Below are 16,157 nucleotides of genomic sequence, written 5' to 3'. Positions count from 1 at the left end.
AAAGCTGTATTCATTTTGCTCTAATTTTCTTAGACTGTTAATCAGAGAAGGGTAATACAATTCTTTCAGAGAAAGCACAGTACAGCAGGAGCTGATGTGTTCTTTATTCCAGACCTACCTCTGGGCTAGAAAGAACATGTGATGGTGGTGGAGAACCAAGTGTGCTGATCCTTCTACGCTTAGCTTAAGTATCATCTCCTTGGAGAGAATTAACACTGAGTTTGTTTAATTATTGACTGTTCACTTGGATCCCTAGCTAGATTATGAGGTCCAGGAAGGCAGGTACTTGAATTGTTTGGCTCCTACATTGTATGTCCATTGTCTAGACAGTGACCAAACAGAGTAGTTGCTCAATAAATACGCACTGAATAAACAACCGAACCAAGATCCTTGTTCAGAATCAAAAGGTACACTTTCTAGGCCTCAAATACCCTTATGCTCTTTATATAAGATTTACCTTAGAACCCTGTTCTAGACCTTGCCCCTCCTTTTCCCAAAACACCCCCACTTTGACTTGGAATGGGAGAGTCCCTTTGCACATATACAACAGATAAAAGAGATAAAAGAAGGGGAGCCCCTAAATTCTGTTGCCAAGACTTCAACAGTCACATGTATTAGAATTCTGAATACATTTTTGCCACAGAAATATTTTATAAGTAAGTATAATTTGGGGGGTGCAAAATGGGTTAAATGACCTTTTAATGAGCTGGCTAGGAGTATAACCACCAGAACCGCTTCTATAAGAAATGCATTCTGAGTTAAACCAACAGATTAAAAATACCTTTTGGATCACTGTTTATTTGTATGTGGGACTGCCAACACTCCAAAATCTATTAATATTAGAAAACTGATTGTTTGATAACTGTCTTTTTAAAAATTTTATTTATCTTCTTATTACTACTACCAAAGGAAGATGCTAATAATAATAAAAAATGTAGACTATCTGCTAGTAATTTGCATATTCTGCCTTACTGTTTTCTCAAAGATTTGGAACTCTCATAAAATTCACTACCTCTGCTACCAGATACCAAGTCAACAATTAAAATATATCAAAAAAAAAAAAGGGAATTCCCTGGTGGTCTAGTGGTAGGGACTTGGTGCTTTCATTGTCGTGGGCCCAGGTTCGATCCCTGGTCAGGGAACTAAGATCCCGCAAGCTGCACGGCTCGGCCAAAAATGAAATAAATAAAATAAAATATACTATCTCTCTACTCTGCACAAATAGAACTTTCTGGCAGTCAGTAATATCCATGTCTAAACACCAAAGAAGAAGGCTCTTTACCTCAAGTAAGAGCTATTCTTTAATTGTGGTAGAGATTTAAATCATATTTCAGTGCAGTCTCTGAAGGCTTTGGTGAAAGAAAATTGCCTTCAGTTTTGGAGCCTACTTGCATCATTCCGTGTATCTTGGTAATTGAGGGTATTTCACTCACCACTTGGAAAAATTAGGCTATATTATAGATCTTTTACAAACTCATTATGATTAATGAGTGAGTAGGATCGTAGCTGTCACATGATCAGCTGTAGAAAAATCAATGAGCTAAAAACTCCATTACATATTCTATTTTCTATGCTTCATAGAAGGTTCTGGAATATGTCTCTGGGCTTGTATTTCATCAGCCTATACAGGCACTGAATTCATCTAGGGCTCTCCCAAGATAACAACTGTATAATTTTTCTTAGGGGAAGGCCACTAGGATTACCCTCTCTGGAGCAATCACTGCTCAATGCCCATCCCCCAGAGCCATGCCAGCAGGGGAGTGGCTGTCGCTACACACAAGTTTATTGGCATCCCTTTCCTTGCCAGAACTACATACAGTATGAGCCAGGTTACGCAGGATGTTTGAAATTATAAGGAGAGAGTCAACATGCTGGCTAAGTACCCTCAAAGGTGTTCCAAGTATCCTTTGGCTGCTTAAGTGAGGCCAGTCAAAAGCAGGTTCTGGCAGCTGAGTTGTCTGGTGTTAAGCCCATGCCACTCTGGGAACCACTTTAGGGTTGGTTCTTTCTCACTGTTATAGAAGGAGAAGCTGAAGCCATCTTTCTAAAAGCCTAACTGAGAATGAAAGATCATTGCTGCTCTGAAAATAAAAGCCTATCGTTTCTTATTAACTGAAACATACGTTTTGGTTGCTAGAATCATGATTTGTATTGAGGGACTATTTCAAATGTTGAGCTCTAAATATTTTCAATTGGTATAGTCCTAGATACTAATGTGGTAAAATTGTCACTGCAATGGAGTGCAGAGAAAGAAAAGCTTTTACGTTAATGCAGATTCCTCCAGTTTCTGTGACTAATACTATTGAGCTTATAATGGTATGCATAGATTAATTTTTCTTTTGACTGGAAAATAACAAACAACTTACTGACCAAATTTACAGCTTACTAACTAAACTTGAAGTACAATACTCTAAATTGCTTGCTCAATATTCTTGACTTTTAAGGGTATTTGTTTTAACATATTAAGCCCCAAAACAAAACTGAACAGGATTATCAAAAGTAGTTCATCTATTTTTGAGTTTTATCAGGACTAAATACTGAAGTAGAAACAAAGCTAGCAAAAGAGGTGAGTGATAGTATAAAATGTGAAATCAGCCTTACCCACTGCACCCGATGACTTTGTTGTACAGATAGGACGGCAAGCCTTTCAGATGAATGTTGTTATCCACGTACACATATTGTAGTTCTCGAGATCGACCTAAATCTGGATTAGAAAGAAAAGTGCTATAATTCCTATAAACATACACCAATATAATGTGAAACATAAAATTTAATACATAATATTAGAATAATTCAAATTTCTACTCTGGAAGAAAAAAAGTGTTGCAGATTTAACTAGGTGTGAACTTATGTCAGCTGTAATATGAGATTCTACATCAGAAAACATGACTATTGAAAAATTACTCAACCCACCTGAACCTTGAGCATTTAAGCTGTAAAATGAGTACTGGGAATGAAATATTATTAGATTTCCTTCCCACATAAAAATTCTATCACTTTTAATAAACAATTTCTATTTATTTATTAAGTTTGTTATAGGTCGTTTATTTAGTTTCATTTTTCTCCATAGGAAAAAGTGTTACACAAACTAAGTTGGCAGGTCAGCCTACTGTGTCTCACCTCCCCTGGGCAGAAAGATGGGAGGAGGGGTAAAGGAGGGCTAGGGATCAATCTGACCCTGGCTGGGCCGGGCCTCAGGAGCCAGGTGGATCTAAGAATGGATGGAACTGCCCGTGGCTGCAGGGGCAGGAAGAAGCAAAGGGAACCCCAAATCCCAGTCCTCAGTGAGGTGTGAGGTACAGACGGATGGACAAGACCTGCAAGCCAGGAAGCCGGGACAGGAATTGGTTTGTACCAGGAATGGGAAGAGGTGAGAAAGGGAGCCCAAAGAGAAGAATCTGCAATAGGAACAAGTATGCCAGAAAGAGGGAGAATCCAGAAGTTTCGCAGAAGTAGCTGGACAAGGGGGGAGCAAAGACTGGAGGAGGATTCAGTGAGGAAACAAAGCACAAAGTACCGAAGGTGCTCTCTGGCCATCACAGGCAGCAGAGACACTTCCAAGTGCCGAGGTCATCCCTTCCTGTCTACTGTGTGCCCAAGATTGTTCGACCAGCTTTCCTTTCCACTCCTATCACTCACAGGGTAGAGCTATTTGTCTTCATCGTTACAGAGGCACAGAACAGAATCCTCAGTAGCCTTGCCAACCCTCTGCCTCCTGAAGTAAGAACATAATCTTTGAAAAGTTTTCAATCTCTGAAAAGTTTCAAACTATAATTCTGCTTGTGAAAATAGGAAATAGGCTGAAGGAGCTCTCTTTTTCCCCTGTCCTTCTACAGTTAGGAAAGACAAAGGCCCAGAAAGCTAAATTAGGTGGTTCTTAAGCATATTTACATTTCAAAACAAAACCCATTCACCCATTAAGGACCTTTTAGGCACTATGGTAGGCCTTGGGGATTCAGATATGAATATGATATTGAGGACGGACATGAAAAATGATAACAGTAATATAATATGATCACAGCTATTAAGAGGCTTGTATAAAGTCTCTGTTTCACAGATGGGTTCTGGATAATTTGTTACATTAAGTGAGAGGGGGATAATATAAGATTGAGGTAAGGAAGGGTTTGCCATGGAAATGGGTAGGAAAAGGTGAACATTACCTCCTCTTTTCCACTACAAGTCCTATCACAGTATTCTTGCCCAGGAATAGCACTGGGGCAAGTTACAAAAAGAGGAACCAAAATTGGCAGCACTGGGAACAGGCAACAAAAGCACTGGGAAGTGGCAACTCTTAGGGAGAAAAAAAAATTACTGGCCTACTAGCTAGAGATGCCCTTTCCCAGTGTGGTGGTTGTAATATATCTAACAAACACAATAAGCAGAACTGCTGTGTGATTTTGTGATTTCAGAGTAAGTCACAAAAGGCATTGTGGCTTCCTCTTTGCTCTCTCCCTTGGATCGCTTGTTCAGGAAGACAACTCCTTTGTCATGAGGGCCCTCCAGCAGAGGAAATGAGACTGCCAGCCAACAGCCATGTGAGTAAACCACCTTGGAAGCAGCTCCCCCAAGTCCCAGGTCAAGTCTTCAGATTACTACAGCCCCAAGACTATGTAAATATCCTGTTCCTTCTCAAAGTTTTGCCCATTAATTTTAGCATTCATCAATGGGTCTTGTTTGCAACAATTATTACACGGTATTCATTTAGTGGTGATTTTCGATTACCATCTTTCTGTCTACATTTATTAACTGGAATTCTTCTGTAAGGAAGAGCCATCCCTTCTCCCCCATTTATTTGATTTTTATAACAGTATGGATTCATGGATATTTATTTTATTGTAAGGACTAAAAACCCAATACCATTATTGTTCATTGTAGTGGTTAAAATGTTTCAGTTTTGGCAATTAGGAACACTTAAAATTGGTCCTTATGTTCTTTCAACAAGTTTTCATCCTTTTTTGAGTATCATCATACTTTCTGGCACCACAAGACAGTCCCAGCTCAGCTTGTATTTTCCCTGCTATAGCCCTGAAATCAATTACTTCTCCAAGGAGCCTTAATTCCTTTTAATAGGGTATGGTGTTTAGAAACCAAGATCTGAGTGCTAGGTGTGCTCATTACTATGGGAATGACATTGCTTCTAGGATCCCTAAGTAGAAAGATCTACAAAACATATGTAAGTATACTAACTCATGTATACGTATACAACTATATTGTTGGAAGTATACCTTCATCATAGATTCCTAGGAGTGGACTTGTTAGGTCAAAAGGTAAATACATGTGTAGATTCTTTGGTATTTCCCTCCAGAGGAGTTACACCAATTTGCATTCCCTTCATCAATGTATGAGAGCATTGGTTTTCCCACAGTTTCACCAAGTTTTAAAACATGTTGTCTTATTTAAAAATTTCTGTCATTCTGAATTTGTATTTCTCTAATTATCAGTGTGAACATTTTTCAATGTGTCTGAGGGCCATTTTTACATAGTTTCTTTTTTGTGAATTGTCTGTTCATATCTTATGTGTCTGTTCTTTCACTTATTAGCCATGTGATCAGAGCCTCAGTTTGCACATATGTTAAAATGGCATAATAGTGCCTAACCCCTCAACTTTACCAAGTTGTTAAAACCGAATGTGAAAGTAATCTGTAAAATTTAAATCACTATACAGTATGTTTTTTTAAGCATAAGAATACATAATTACCACAATAATATGTATTGCTACTTTAGTAAACATGTATAAACTTCTCTACTGGTATAAAAGGCTACAAATTTATAAAACATAGATGGAAAAAATATACATAGAAATATCAGAATCTACTTGCAATGAAAGAGACCTCAAAATTACATTAAAAATTCCTATTTTATATTTTTTCACTACTTCTCTGACTGTATACAAATCCTTTCATCACATATAGAAGTCTGCAGACTTTAAAGGCATATAGAAAAGTTTGGAATTTTTAAAAAATTGAAACTACACTGATAAAATATAAATGAGCTCTGGTCTCAGATATGACTGTCAGAGCCTACAGGGGTTTCAGGGAAAGATTCTTTACTTGAGTTTATGCAGTAGTAAGGAGTATAGGATACTAATTAATGGAGCAGGAACACACTCTCAGAGTCAGAGAACTTGGGTCTGAATCTTCATTCTTCTATTTACTAAATGTGTGTCCTTAGTTTCCTCATCTGTATAAAGAGAAAAATAATGCTGTCCCTTAATTTTAGTGAAAACTACTAACAAAGTTCATAAATTATCAAGCAGAATTCTTGGCATACAGCCTTCTCCAGTATATGGGAGTTATTATTATTCTCATTATTAGTGACACATTTGGAAGTGTGGCCTACAGTAGAAGGCCAATTAAGAGAGAATTCTCTTTGGCATGCAGCAAAAGGTACTCTTTTCTATACTTTAACTGCACAGAAAAGAGTTGGAGGCAACAGCCTCTAGAGACAGTAATTCATCTCCCTGAGCCAAGGACACAAAATGGGACATGACAGAGGAAATACCTCTCTCCTCTAATATACACAAAAGAGCTTGTCCAAATTAAATGAGGCTACATGCAAAGATCATAATACAAAGTTAAATAAAATTTGGCACTTGCTACTTCTTATATGGTTTAGTCCTCTTTCCTATCCTAGTTTTATAGGAAAAAAATGAAGAGTTGATGATTTTAAAATGCTATTTGGTTTAGACCTTATCTCAGGTTTTCAATATTCCAAAGATTTCTGTTTATACCTCCTGACCAATTTGTGTGGGGAATATAATTTTTTATACATGCCCGTAATGGAATGAACTACTTTCTACTGAAGCTGAAAGAAAACACAAATCAGCTGTGTTCAAATCTATTATACATTAGCCAGTATATTATCACACAGACATGAGTATTTAATACAAACATTTAAACTTTGCAAATAACACAATCTCAAATAGAGTAAGAAAAAGCAGTACTGAAATTACAAGATGTAGTGGGCTTTGGAGTCAGACCTCTAAAACCTGGCTTTCCAATTCAAATGCTCCAAGCCTGTTACTCCTCTGTGAAATGAAGATAATAATACCTATTTCATGAGCTTGTTATAAAGATGCAACAATGTATATAATGTCAAGCTTGGTCCCTTGCATAAGAGTGGTACTCAATACATCTTAGTCTTTTATCTCTCTCTCCTGAATATAAAGTGAAGATCACAAAACAGAGTGTATGATTCTAAAGAGAACCAGGCAACCCTTGCTTTAGCTGACACAGCACAGCCTGCTGGCAAGGCTAAGACAACTAAACACCCAGCAAGGTCACAGGCTACACAGGCACGGCTGTGAGAGTGTGCTCTTGCCAAAAAGCCGTCAGCTGGCAAAACCCCAAGCACAAAGGAATGGCATTTTTAATCATAATGAGGCTGAAATATAAGTACTTTCTGCATGAAAAAGCTTTGAGCTATTTCTTCTATTCTTAAAAAAGAAAATCCTCACTCAATAATTAACTTTGGAAGAGACCGTTAATCTACTAGCTAATAAGGTGGTTTGTTTCTTCCTTCTCTTAATTTCAATGGACCAACAGTTTTCAATAAATATATCATGCAGTAATATTTTTTTAAGTTCCTGTGCAAAAATTGCTAAGTATGTGAACTATGTAAAGCAAGGAAGCTGTCCATCTGCAAAGATGCTAAAGCAACAAAGAACTTTTTCATGTGGCTTTTTAAAGTGGTGTACTGTGTCTAAAATGTTTCCCTTTTTTTTCTTCCAGACTCATAGATCAAAGTATTGTTACTTAAAAATTAGCAAAAGCTAATAGTCCTGCATAAACTCCAATTCTCTCTCTCTCCTTAAACTTCAAGGCCCCGGCATATGCAGTCCACATGGCTGAAGATGGAACAAAAACCTCCTGTGTGTTGAGACTGTTGCTCTTTTAACTGTAACTGTAAAAGCAAGCATAGAATGACAGCATGCGCCAGACCAAATAGGATCTGTTTACTGCACACTAACCAGCATGAAACTCATTTATTTTATCAAAAGGTGAATGATGTATTCTCTTCAACAAAATGATGGGGTAATAGAAACCACACATGAAAGCAATAGATCAAAACAGGTTGTTTGGAATGCTCTATCAATGTAATTCCAATTATTGTGGTTCAATAAATCAGATTATTAGTCACAATTACATTTTTAATTACTATAAAAACTGGGTTTCTTCACAATGAATTCAGGGTAATTTACAGTGTATTCCAAAATTATCTTTAAAACTAATTAAATTACCTACATGATGCGTTTGACAAAGAGAACTTTTTGACTACTTATTCAGAATAATGAATTTTTTAAAGTGCTAGTTTCTCTAAATACACACACACACACACACACACACACACACACACTCCATTAAATCTTTTACATAATCATATTCTTTCTGATCTATTCAACTTTTTGTTTTAATATCTTTATTGGAGTATAATTGCTTTACAATGGTGTGTTAGTTTCTGGTTTATAACAAAGTGAATCAGTTATACATATACATATGTCCCCATATCTCTTCCCTCTTGCGTCTCCCTGATATATTCAACTTTTACCAAATAAGATTTCACAGTGAATTTAATAAGATATTTTACACACAGTAGATCATCAACTGTTAAATTAAAATAAATTGATTTTAATGAATTTGAATGACTGAAGGCTTCCTCTGCAGTTGGTTTAAATATTCAAGCATTAGCATCTCTACTTGCGTTGCACAGTCAAGTAATAAAGAAATTATTATAAGCAATGGGCAAGATACTGTGCTAGATGCTTAGGGTATAAGACATAAGCTGTCTCAACCCTTTCTTACAGTCTAGTCAAACAATAAAAGTTTATATTGATTGTGTGCTTATGTAGTATTTATGAGTGACAGAAGTGTTTTAAATCTTATTTAGTTCTCACAAAAGTGCTATGAAGTAGGTATTAATATTACCCCATTACTGAGACTTAGACAAATTAAATAGCTTTTCTAAGCTCAAGATCATACAGCTATTAAATGGTAGAGCTGGAATTTAAAAGCATGCCTGCCTGCTTCACCATGACGTTAGTTAGGCAGCCTCCCTTAACAGATCATTTCCATATAAGCAGGGCACTCCCACATAATGTAGGAAGTGACACTACCTTAGCAGGCGGCATGGGTGCAGTAGGCACCTGAGGACGGGCATGCCCAAGCATCCAGGTGTGACGTCAGGAGACAATGACAAGGAGATAAATGATGAACAAAATATTCCTTGGCTTCTGTTAAAAGATGGGGTAGGTCTGACTTACAGATTTAGGGCTGCAGTTGCAAGAAATACCAAGAATTCCTTCAGAGAAGATCCTAGAGAAGGAGCCTTCACGCTGACTGTCCCGCACAGGCTTGGGCATTACAGCAACACATCTTCTAGGCCAGGGCAGCCAGCGCGGAGAGCAAAACATCTTCACTCTGCATCTTACCTTCAGCTCTTGCTCAGCTGGACTGGGACCTGTCCTCCCTCTCCCCAAATTTAAGAACTTGGCTGAAAACTAAGACTGACAGAAACTCCAGATTCTTGCTTTAAAGTCAACTGACAACGTCTTCCAGACTTTGCTTGTACCATACATTCTTGCCACTATTTAGAAAACCAAATTAACAAAAACTTCGCTGGCAAAGATTCCGCTCATGAATCTAGCCCTCACACTACTTATTTTTGTTTCACATCTGTACCTTTTTAAGAATAAGCAGCAATTCTTTTTTAAAATTGATATCTGAGGAAAACAGGTTCACTTTTTCATATTAATCACTGCCTACTCCAAAATCCTATTCCAAAACTTTGAGAAAAATATACATTTGTCCCTTTAAAGTTCACCTACTCTAGGTGAACTTTTCTCTTCATATATTAGCATAGTAAAGTCAATGTCTGCCCACACTGTAGAAGCCATGTTAAATAATCCTGTCAGCCATATTAAATAATCCCGTTAATGCTCTAAGAAAACCTTAAGGCAAGAGTAAAGGTCTGATATGATAAAAAAAATAAAGTAGAGGGGATCATTAAGACAGTGGAAAAAGTCAGATGAGTAAGCAGCACCAGGATGAAAAATTTTTTTTATAAATACTTGCAAAAAGATAGAGCTCAAAAAGGAGGACTGCACATCCATTTTCTTGAACAAATATACATTGCAGAGTTACAACTTTGCTCCTGAAATAGGGTCATATAAACTTTAGTTAACAGAATACTTCTCTCTCATTTCTTCCCACTACTAGTTTTTGGACCTTGTTTTCAAGCCTTTCTTTTCTCCTTTTTCATTATGCCTTTGATTAGAGACCTGCCCAACAGTCTCTACAGAACACGATTTTAATGGCATGTTTGGGTCCCTCCTTGGAAAGCCAAGATACCTTCGACTCAAAAATAAGACTGATTCCAACCTCTGGGACTTCTGGTCTGAGCCAGAAGAAGTATTTTAGCACTGAAACGTATTTAAGGCTACAAACTTTGCAAACTATTCCCATTAAACAATGACCTCAAGGCAGTACTTCTTCAAGCTGCAGATCAAATACATTCCATGGTTCAGTAAAGTACAGTTTACATGCATCTCTAAGTCTGAGATTAAGGAATTATTAATTGGTTTCCATCTGGTTTCCATCCTAGAGTTGAAGTTCTAATAGCTTCACTTTGTGGACTTAAGTATTTCCTTGAAAAACAGTAAACAGCAATTCTTTTCCTGACCTTCTAAGCAGATACAAAGAAAGCAGGAATGAGAAGTAATAGAAAAAACAAGTGTAGTTAAAAATTTGTGTCTTTTATATGCCATTTGCAACAAAAGAAGAGATTTCAACATGGGTTTTGAAAATGCCTACAAGCTACTTTCTAAATAAAACTGCACCAATACTTGGAATAAACTTTTTTTTTTTCCCCTACACAATGTATCCAGCTCCTACAAAGGAAAAACGACTACAGCTACTACAAAAAATTGGAGTGATCTCCTGTTATGTGATAAAGGGCCAGTTTTACATCCCTATCAAAGTTATAGGGTATAACCCACAGCAATAAAGGAGCTGTCATTTCACTCATAGCACACGTCCTTGGCACACAGAATAACTTCTCCTGAGAAAATAAATACTTCACTACTAGAATGTCCAAGGAACAACCCTGGGACTGATTTAGAAACACAAATAATTATCCACTGGTAGGAAGCTGTTTTCTCACTAACTTTGGGGTTTACTACATGGTAGTTTACACACCAGGATACTCCATAAATCTCAATGTCATTTGTTCTTAGCTAAGAATTCATTCACTGTTTTCTAAATTAACACTCAAAAATTCCACCTGCCACCGTGGGCGCAACTTTTGTTTTCTTAAACTACAGAAGTTCCTGACATTGAGTTTAGCTGACACAGCACTTCCTGGGGGCTAACTAAAAAATGCTCTTCCATAGTCAGTCTGTACATGGGCAACCTCACAGTACTTGTATCTATTATTCAACATTAAATAAGTTGTAAACATTACTGAATAATGGTTTATTAATTATGCAAGAGAAACCAGTAAACCTAGTAAAAAAGTCTTACAGGAAAAAACCCTTTTCTTTGTATTTTCCTAAATTTTCAGAAGCCCAGAGGTGAGTCAGATCTTTATGAGCTATTTAGTCAACAGAGCTATATTGAATCAACAACAAATATTCATGTTTCAAGGCCTCTATTAAGTCTCATAGCATAAGGCTCAAGTTATTAATTTCCCCACCTCCTCACTGACAGCAGTGGGAACAGAGTTTCTGTGTGTAGACTAATCTGTCATTCAGCTGTCATGGTATAGTTATAGCAGGAACATCCTTCTTTCTTGATACAACTTTTCTTCTTAAAAAGAACACCCTCCACGAGTGTTAATAATTTTGATAGTATTACAAGTGATTTAAGTCATCCTTACTATAGCTTCTGTAGTCACTTTTTGAAGAGGCTGTAATCTGACATTCCTTTAAAAAGCCCCATAAAAAACTGCTTTTCTCCTAAGTCAAAGTTCTTTGGCAAGAAACTGAATTCAGCGAGTAGCTCCCCAAAATAAGACTCCTACCTCCAATCACAGGCAGTGATATTAAAGAACCCATTTCATAAACACTCAAGTTCTACATTAGAATCATGGTTAAACATAGGAGCCTTCTATTTGAAAACTGTAGTTATGTGTATGTGTATACACACCGTATCTCCTAACTACTGTAAAGAGGCATCCCTATATGCTAAGTTTCCAGGAACAGTTCAGTTCTCTGAGGAAAGGCAGTGCCAGCAGCTGCCTACTTCACTTGACTCTGTCCCGCATAGTTCTTAGCATTAGATGGCTTTGCTGTATCAGAAAGGAGTTCAAGGAAGGGTTTCAAGTACACAAACTCCATGGAAGGACAGCTATGGATTTATTTTCTTCCTAAAGACTTAATTGAATTCCCTTTCCAAATCCACCTTCAATGGTGTCAAAAACAAAAATCAAAAACCAAAATGAGACTGAGAAGATTGTTATTTCTGTCAGCTTCAATTTCCTCATCTTCATAGATTATGCTGTCTCTGCTCTTCTGAAGCCCTCTTTGGGCAACCTCATACTGTAGCTCTCTAGTTGTCCCACCCATTTCTTTACAAAGATCATCCAACCCAACAATATAGAAAGGCCACCAGTGCTTGTCTTGGCCCCCTGGCCCTTTACTCATGCTGTTCTCTGAGACCAGGGCAGAGCATTGCTTCAGGCAGCCTGTTTCTTTCTCACTGGATGATCTTCATCACCATCCTCTTGCTTGTATGTCTTTCTAAAGTAGAGTAAAGCCTGCCCACAGGCCTGTGTCCTGTCAGGGCTGTGAGCCTTGTGAGTTGAGATGGTACCCAGGGGAGTGTGGAAGCTGCTTCCATATCTTGGGCTGTACACGGTCCCAGGTTTGAGAGTTACGGTGACCTTGAATGTTGGGAGGGACCCTCCTCAGAACTCAGTGAAGACCCTCTTGCCTCTCTCTCTTTTTTTTGCGGTACGCGGGCCTCTCACTGTTGTAGCCTCTCCCGTTGCGGAGCACAGGCTCCACACGCAGGCTCAGCGGCCATGGCTCATGGGTCTAGCCGCTCTGCGGCATGTGGGATCTTCCCGGACCGGGGCACGAACCCGTGTCCCCTGCATCGGCAGGCGGTCTCTCAATCACTGCGCCACCAGGAAAGCCCCCTCTTGCCTCTCTTTGATAACATATTAACAAGTTCACAAAGGAAAACCTCCTCTATCACAGAGGCAAGGCTTTGTGGGTGACAAGAAACCTGGAGATAGAAACTAACTTGTTAGGCTGTCCTTACCACTGAACACTGAGTGCTGAAGAAGGGATGCCCACTTCTGTAGCCACAGCAGCATTCACCACAGTGCATAGAGAAGATGCCCCAGTACATAACTGAAAGCAGAAAGCAGCCGGGCAAAGTGTAGTGAACTCTATCCTCTACCCCACAGCCATTTCTATCACTTTGCACTAGCCACTGCCACTCAGGTCATCTGCTGCTGTAACCACTCAGCAGGACACATAATGTCACTCCTTGGCACCCCAACTGTTAACAGTGGTCAGCCGCCTACTGGAATGGCTTCCCTCTCTTCTCTCAACACCACTGCCACCACAGCACACGCTCGACTGTGTCACTGAAACAGCAGGTAGGAATGAGTAGCAATTGACTAGGGGGATGAGGAACCACAGCTGGAGTGGATAAGAAACAGCTATTTTATTCAACTTGAAAATAACTCTAAAGTAAGCAGGATAAACATTGTTATTTCTGGTTTACAGACAAGGAAAATGAAGCTCAGAGAGGTTTTGGTGATTTACTCCAGGTAATGTTCTACAACCTGTGGTTTATGCAGCAGGTATATTTATTTTCTAATACCAATTTATATTCAATAATTTTCTCACTTGAAAAAAACCTCTGATTTCTTAGAAAGGTAGGTTACTTCTGAAATGGTTTTACTTTATTTTCTTAATTTCTAAAAAGAATTTAATTATATTTATAGGAAAGTAATCTTCTTAAATTGGATAATTATTTTTTATTACTCAAATTGATGTTCATGTCTCTCAGGATTTTCAAGTTTTCTTAAAGAGGTTTTTAATTGAAAATAATATGTATACTGTATTACGGTAGAAAATATTTCCTTTTAGGGGCTAGTAAATTATTCACTTCATTGCCCTCAGAGATAAAGTACTCATAAAAAATGCTTTTATGAATAGGATTATATGATGCTTATTCTAACAGTTTAGGGTTCTGTGGGCCTTCAAATTTTAATTTTTTTTAAATGGCAGTTTTGTTTCTTACAAGTTAACAAAATAATTCAATTCTCTGTAAAAATAAATATGTTTATTAAAGGTCTATGTTCTTTAACATATATCAAAATGGGCCAGCTACAGAGATCTACAGTGCAAAGTATGTTATTTATTAGCCAGGGTGACATTTCTAGCTCAGCAGGCAGTTCAAAAGTCTTTAAAAATTTCTAGTCTGGTTATCTGGCAATACTAATCATTAGGATACCCAATAAAAATTTTTTTACCTAGAAGTCAACATGTAAGCAGATACATTTGTACAATAGCTATTCTTTCATATTGCTCAATACCTCTTGTCAATTTTATAATTTTATATATACAAAATATACATATATAATACATATATTTTAATTCCTTTCTCTGAGTAAATCATCTCATATCTCATATATTTTGTCTCTAAACAAACTTTTAGCACAAGTTTTTTAAAATATGAAATCCCTAACAGAAATAAACTTTTTAAACTGGGAATGATGCTTTGTTCACTGCAAAAATGGATTTAGAGAAGCATCTTCAAGATAAGCAGAATGAAGGAAACTAATCCTTCCTAGCAAAGACTTTCCATCTTGTTCTTTAGCTGTTTTGCTTTACCACATAAACATGATTGCTTACCAAGCGGCAAAAATGCAAGACGGTTTCCAGCCATGGAGAGCTCATTGAGGCTGGGCAGCTGGCAGAGATGGCGCGGCACACACCACAGACGATTTCGGTCCACAGTGAGGTACTGCAGAGAAAGGCACAGGTGAAGCCTCTCGGGTAAAGTTAGCAAACGATTGGTAGAAATGTCTAGTGTCTGCAGCTCCTTCAAATCGCCAACCTCTACAACCAAAATCAAGATAAATTGCATCCTGATTAAATGAATTAATTAAATAAAATGAATCAACACTGTAACAGTTCAACCAAATAAAATTAGTAGCTGCAAATATTTCCATAGACATTAATACTGAAGTGCAGGATTTAGGTTCAGTATGCAAATAATCCAACTTAAGTAGGTGTCTTTAAATTAGTCTGCCAGAATTTTTTTAAAAAGGGAAAAGTGCTGACATTGGAGAAAGGAGAAACACAAAGTGATGAATCTGAGCCAAAAGTCTGTTACTATGGCTTCTGCTTCCCGATGAATCAAAAGCTGTCGCAAATGTGAAAGAAGAACAATTACAGTCACTTCATGGTAACTGGTTCTTGCTACTTTTGTGGTTTTTACCTTCTATCTAAGTAGATAGTAGGAGACTTAAAAACATAAATTATAGTATCCCAGTAAGTGCACCTTGTTCATGTGAACTAAGTAGAAAATTTCTGGACTAAGAATGAGGATGGCTTTTGAAATTTTCACCACAGTTAAGATTATAATAATAAAATTATTGTAAGGTAATATTTTTAGATATTGTCTAGCCACGTGGTTCCTCTTTTAAAACCCAAAATCCTATGAAGATTTACTTTAATCCCACCTGAATGAAATCCTTCCATTTACTCCAATATTCCTTCATTATTGGTGTCTATATTTGTAATATATTTGTATATATTTGTAATCTATTCCATGGTGAGACATGGCATACACCAAATCACCACTTCTGAAAGAGGGGGGAAGTTCTTTATAAGGTATTCTGTCCTTCTCAGGGAAAATCACCAGGAAGCACTCAGAGCAGAGGAGGTTCTGCTAACCAGTCTCTAGGGGAAGGACATTACTCTGTCCAGGACAGCACACTGCACTCGAGGCTCTACAGGGAGCACTGCGCAGGACAAGTCTGCTTCTCTCGTATCACGGAACTTCCGTATTGAAGACCACTGTAATGCCACCTCTCACTTCTCCAACCTGACCCTGTTCAACAAGCTGTTCCTCTCAGGTTAAGGTTTCTCATGATCCTCCCAACTTGAATGCACCCCACTGGGCACATTCCAGTTTGTT

At 37.8% G+C, this 16,157-nt stretch overlaps 1 protein-coding gene across 3 annotated transcripts in view; it reads right to left on the bottom strand.

Moving 5' to 3' along the window:
- The window catches only part of LRRC28 (leucine rich repeat containing 28), a 183,864-nt gene that overhangs the window by 45,799 nt on the left and 121,908 nt on the right, over window positions 1-16,157 (bottom strand). For 2 of the 3 annotated variants that reach the window (XM_030873136.2, XM_030873138.2), the window contains exons 6-7: window positions 14,867-15,073; window positions 2,602-2,704 (exon numbers count right to left, since the gene is read on the bottom strand). In XM_030873136.2, the coding sequence (XP_030728996.1) occupies window positions 2,602-2,704; window positions 14,867-15,073 (310 nt within the window). The remainder of the gene's footprint in view (window positions 1-2,601; window positions 2,705-14,866; window positions 15,074-16,157) is intronic. The other variant, XM_070044858.1, reaches the window with a different exon arrangement.

The sequence above is a fragment of the Globicephala melas genome, chromosome 2, assembly GCF_963455315.2.
Source record: "Globicephala melas chromosome 2, mGloMel1.2, whole genome shotgun sequence".
NCBI classification, from domain to species: Eukaryota; Metazoa; Chordata; class Mammalia; order Artiodactyla; family Delphinidae; genus Globicephala; species Globicephala melas.
This window is presented reverse-complemented; position numbering and strand designations above follow the sequence as displayed.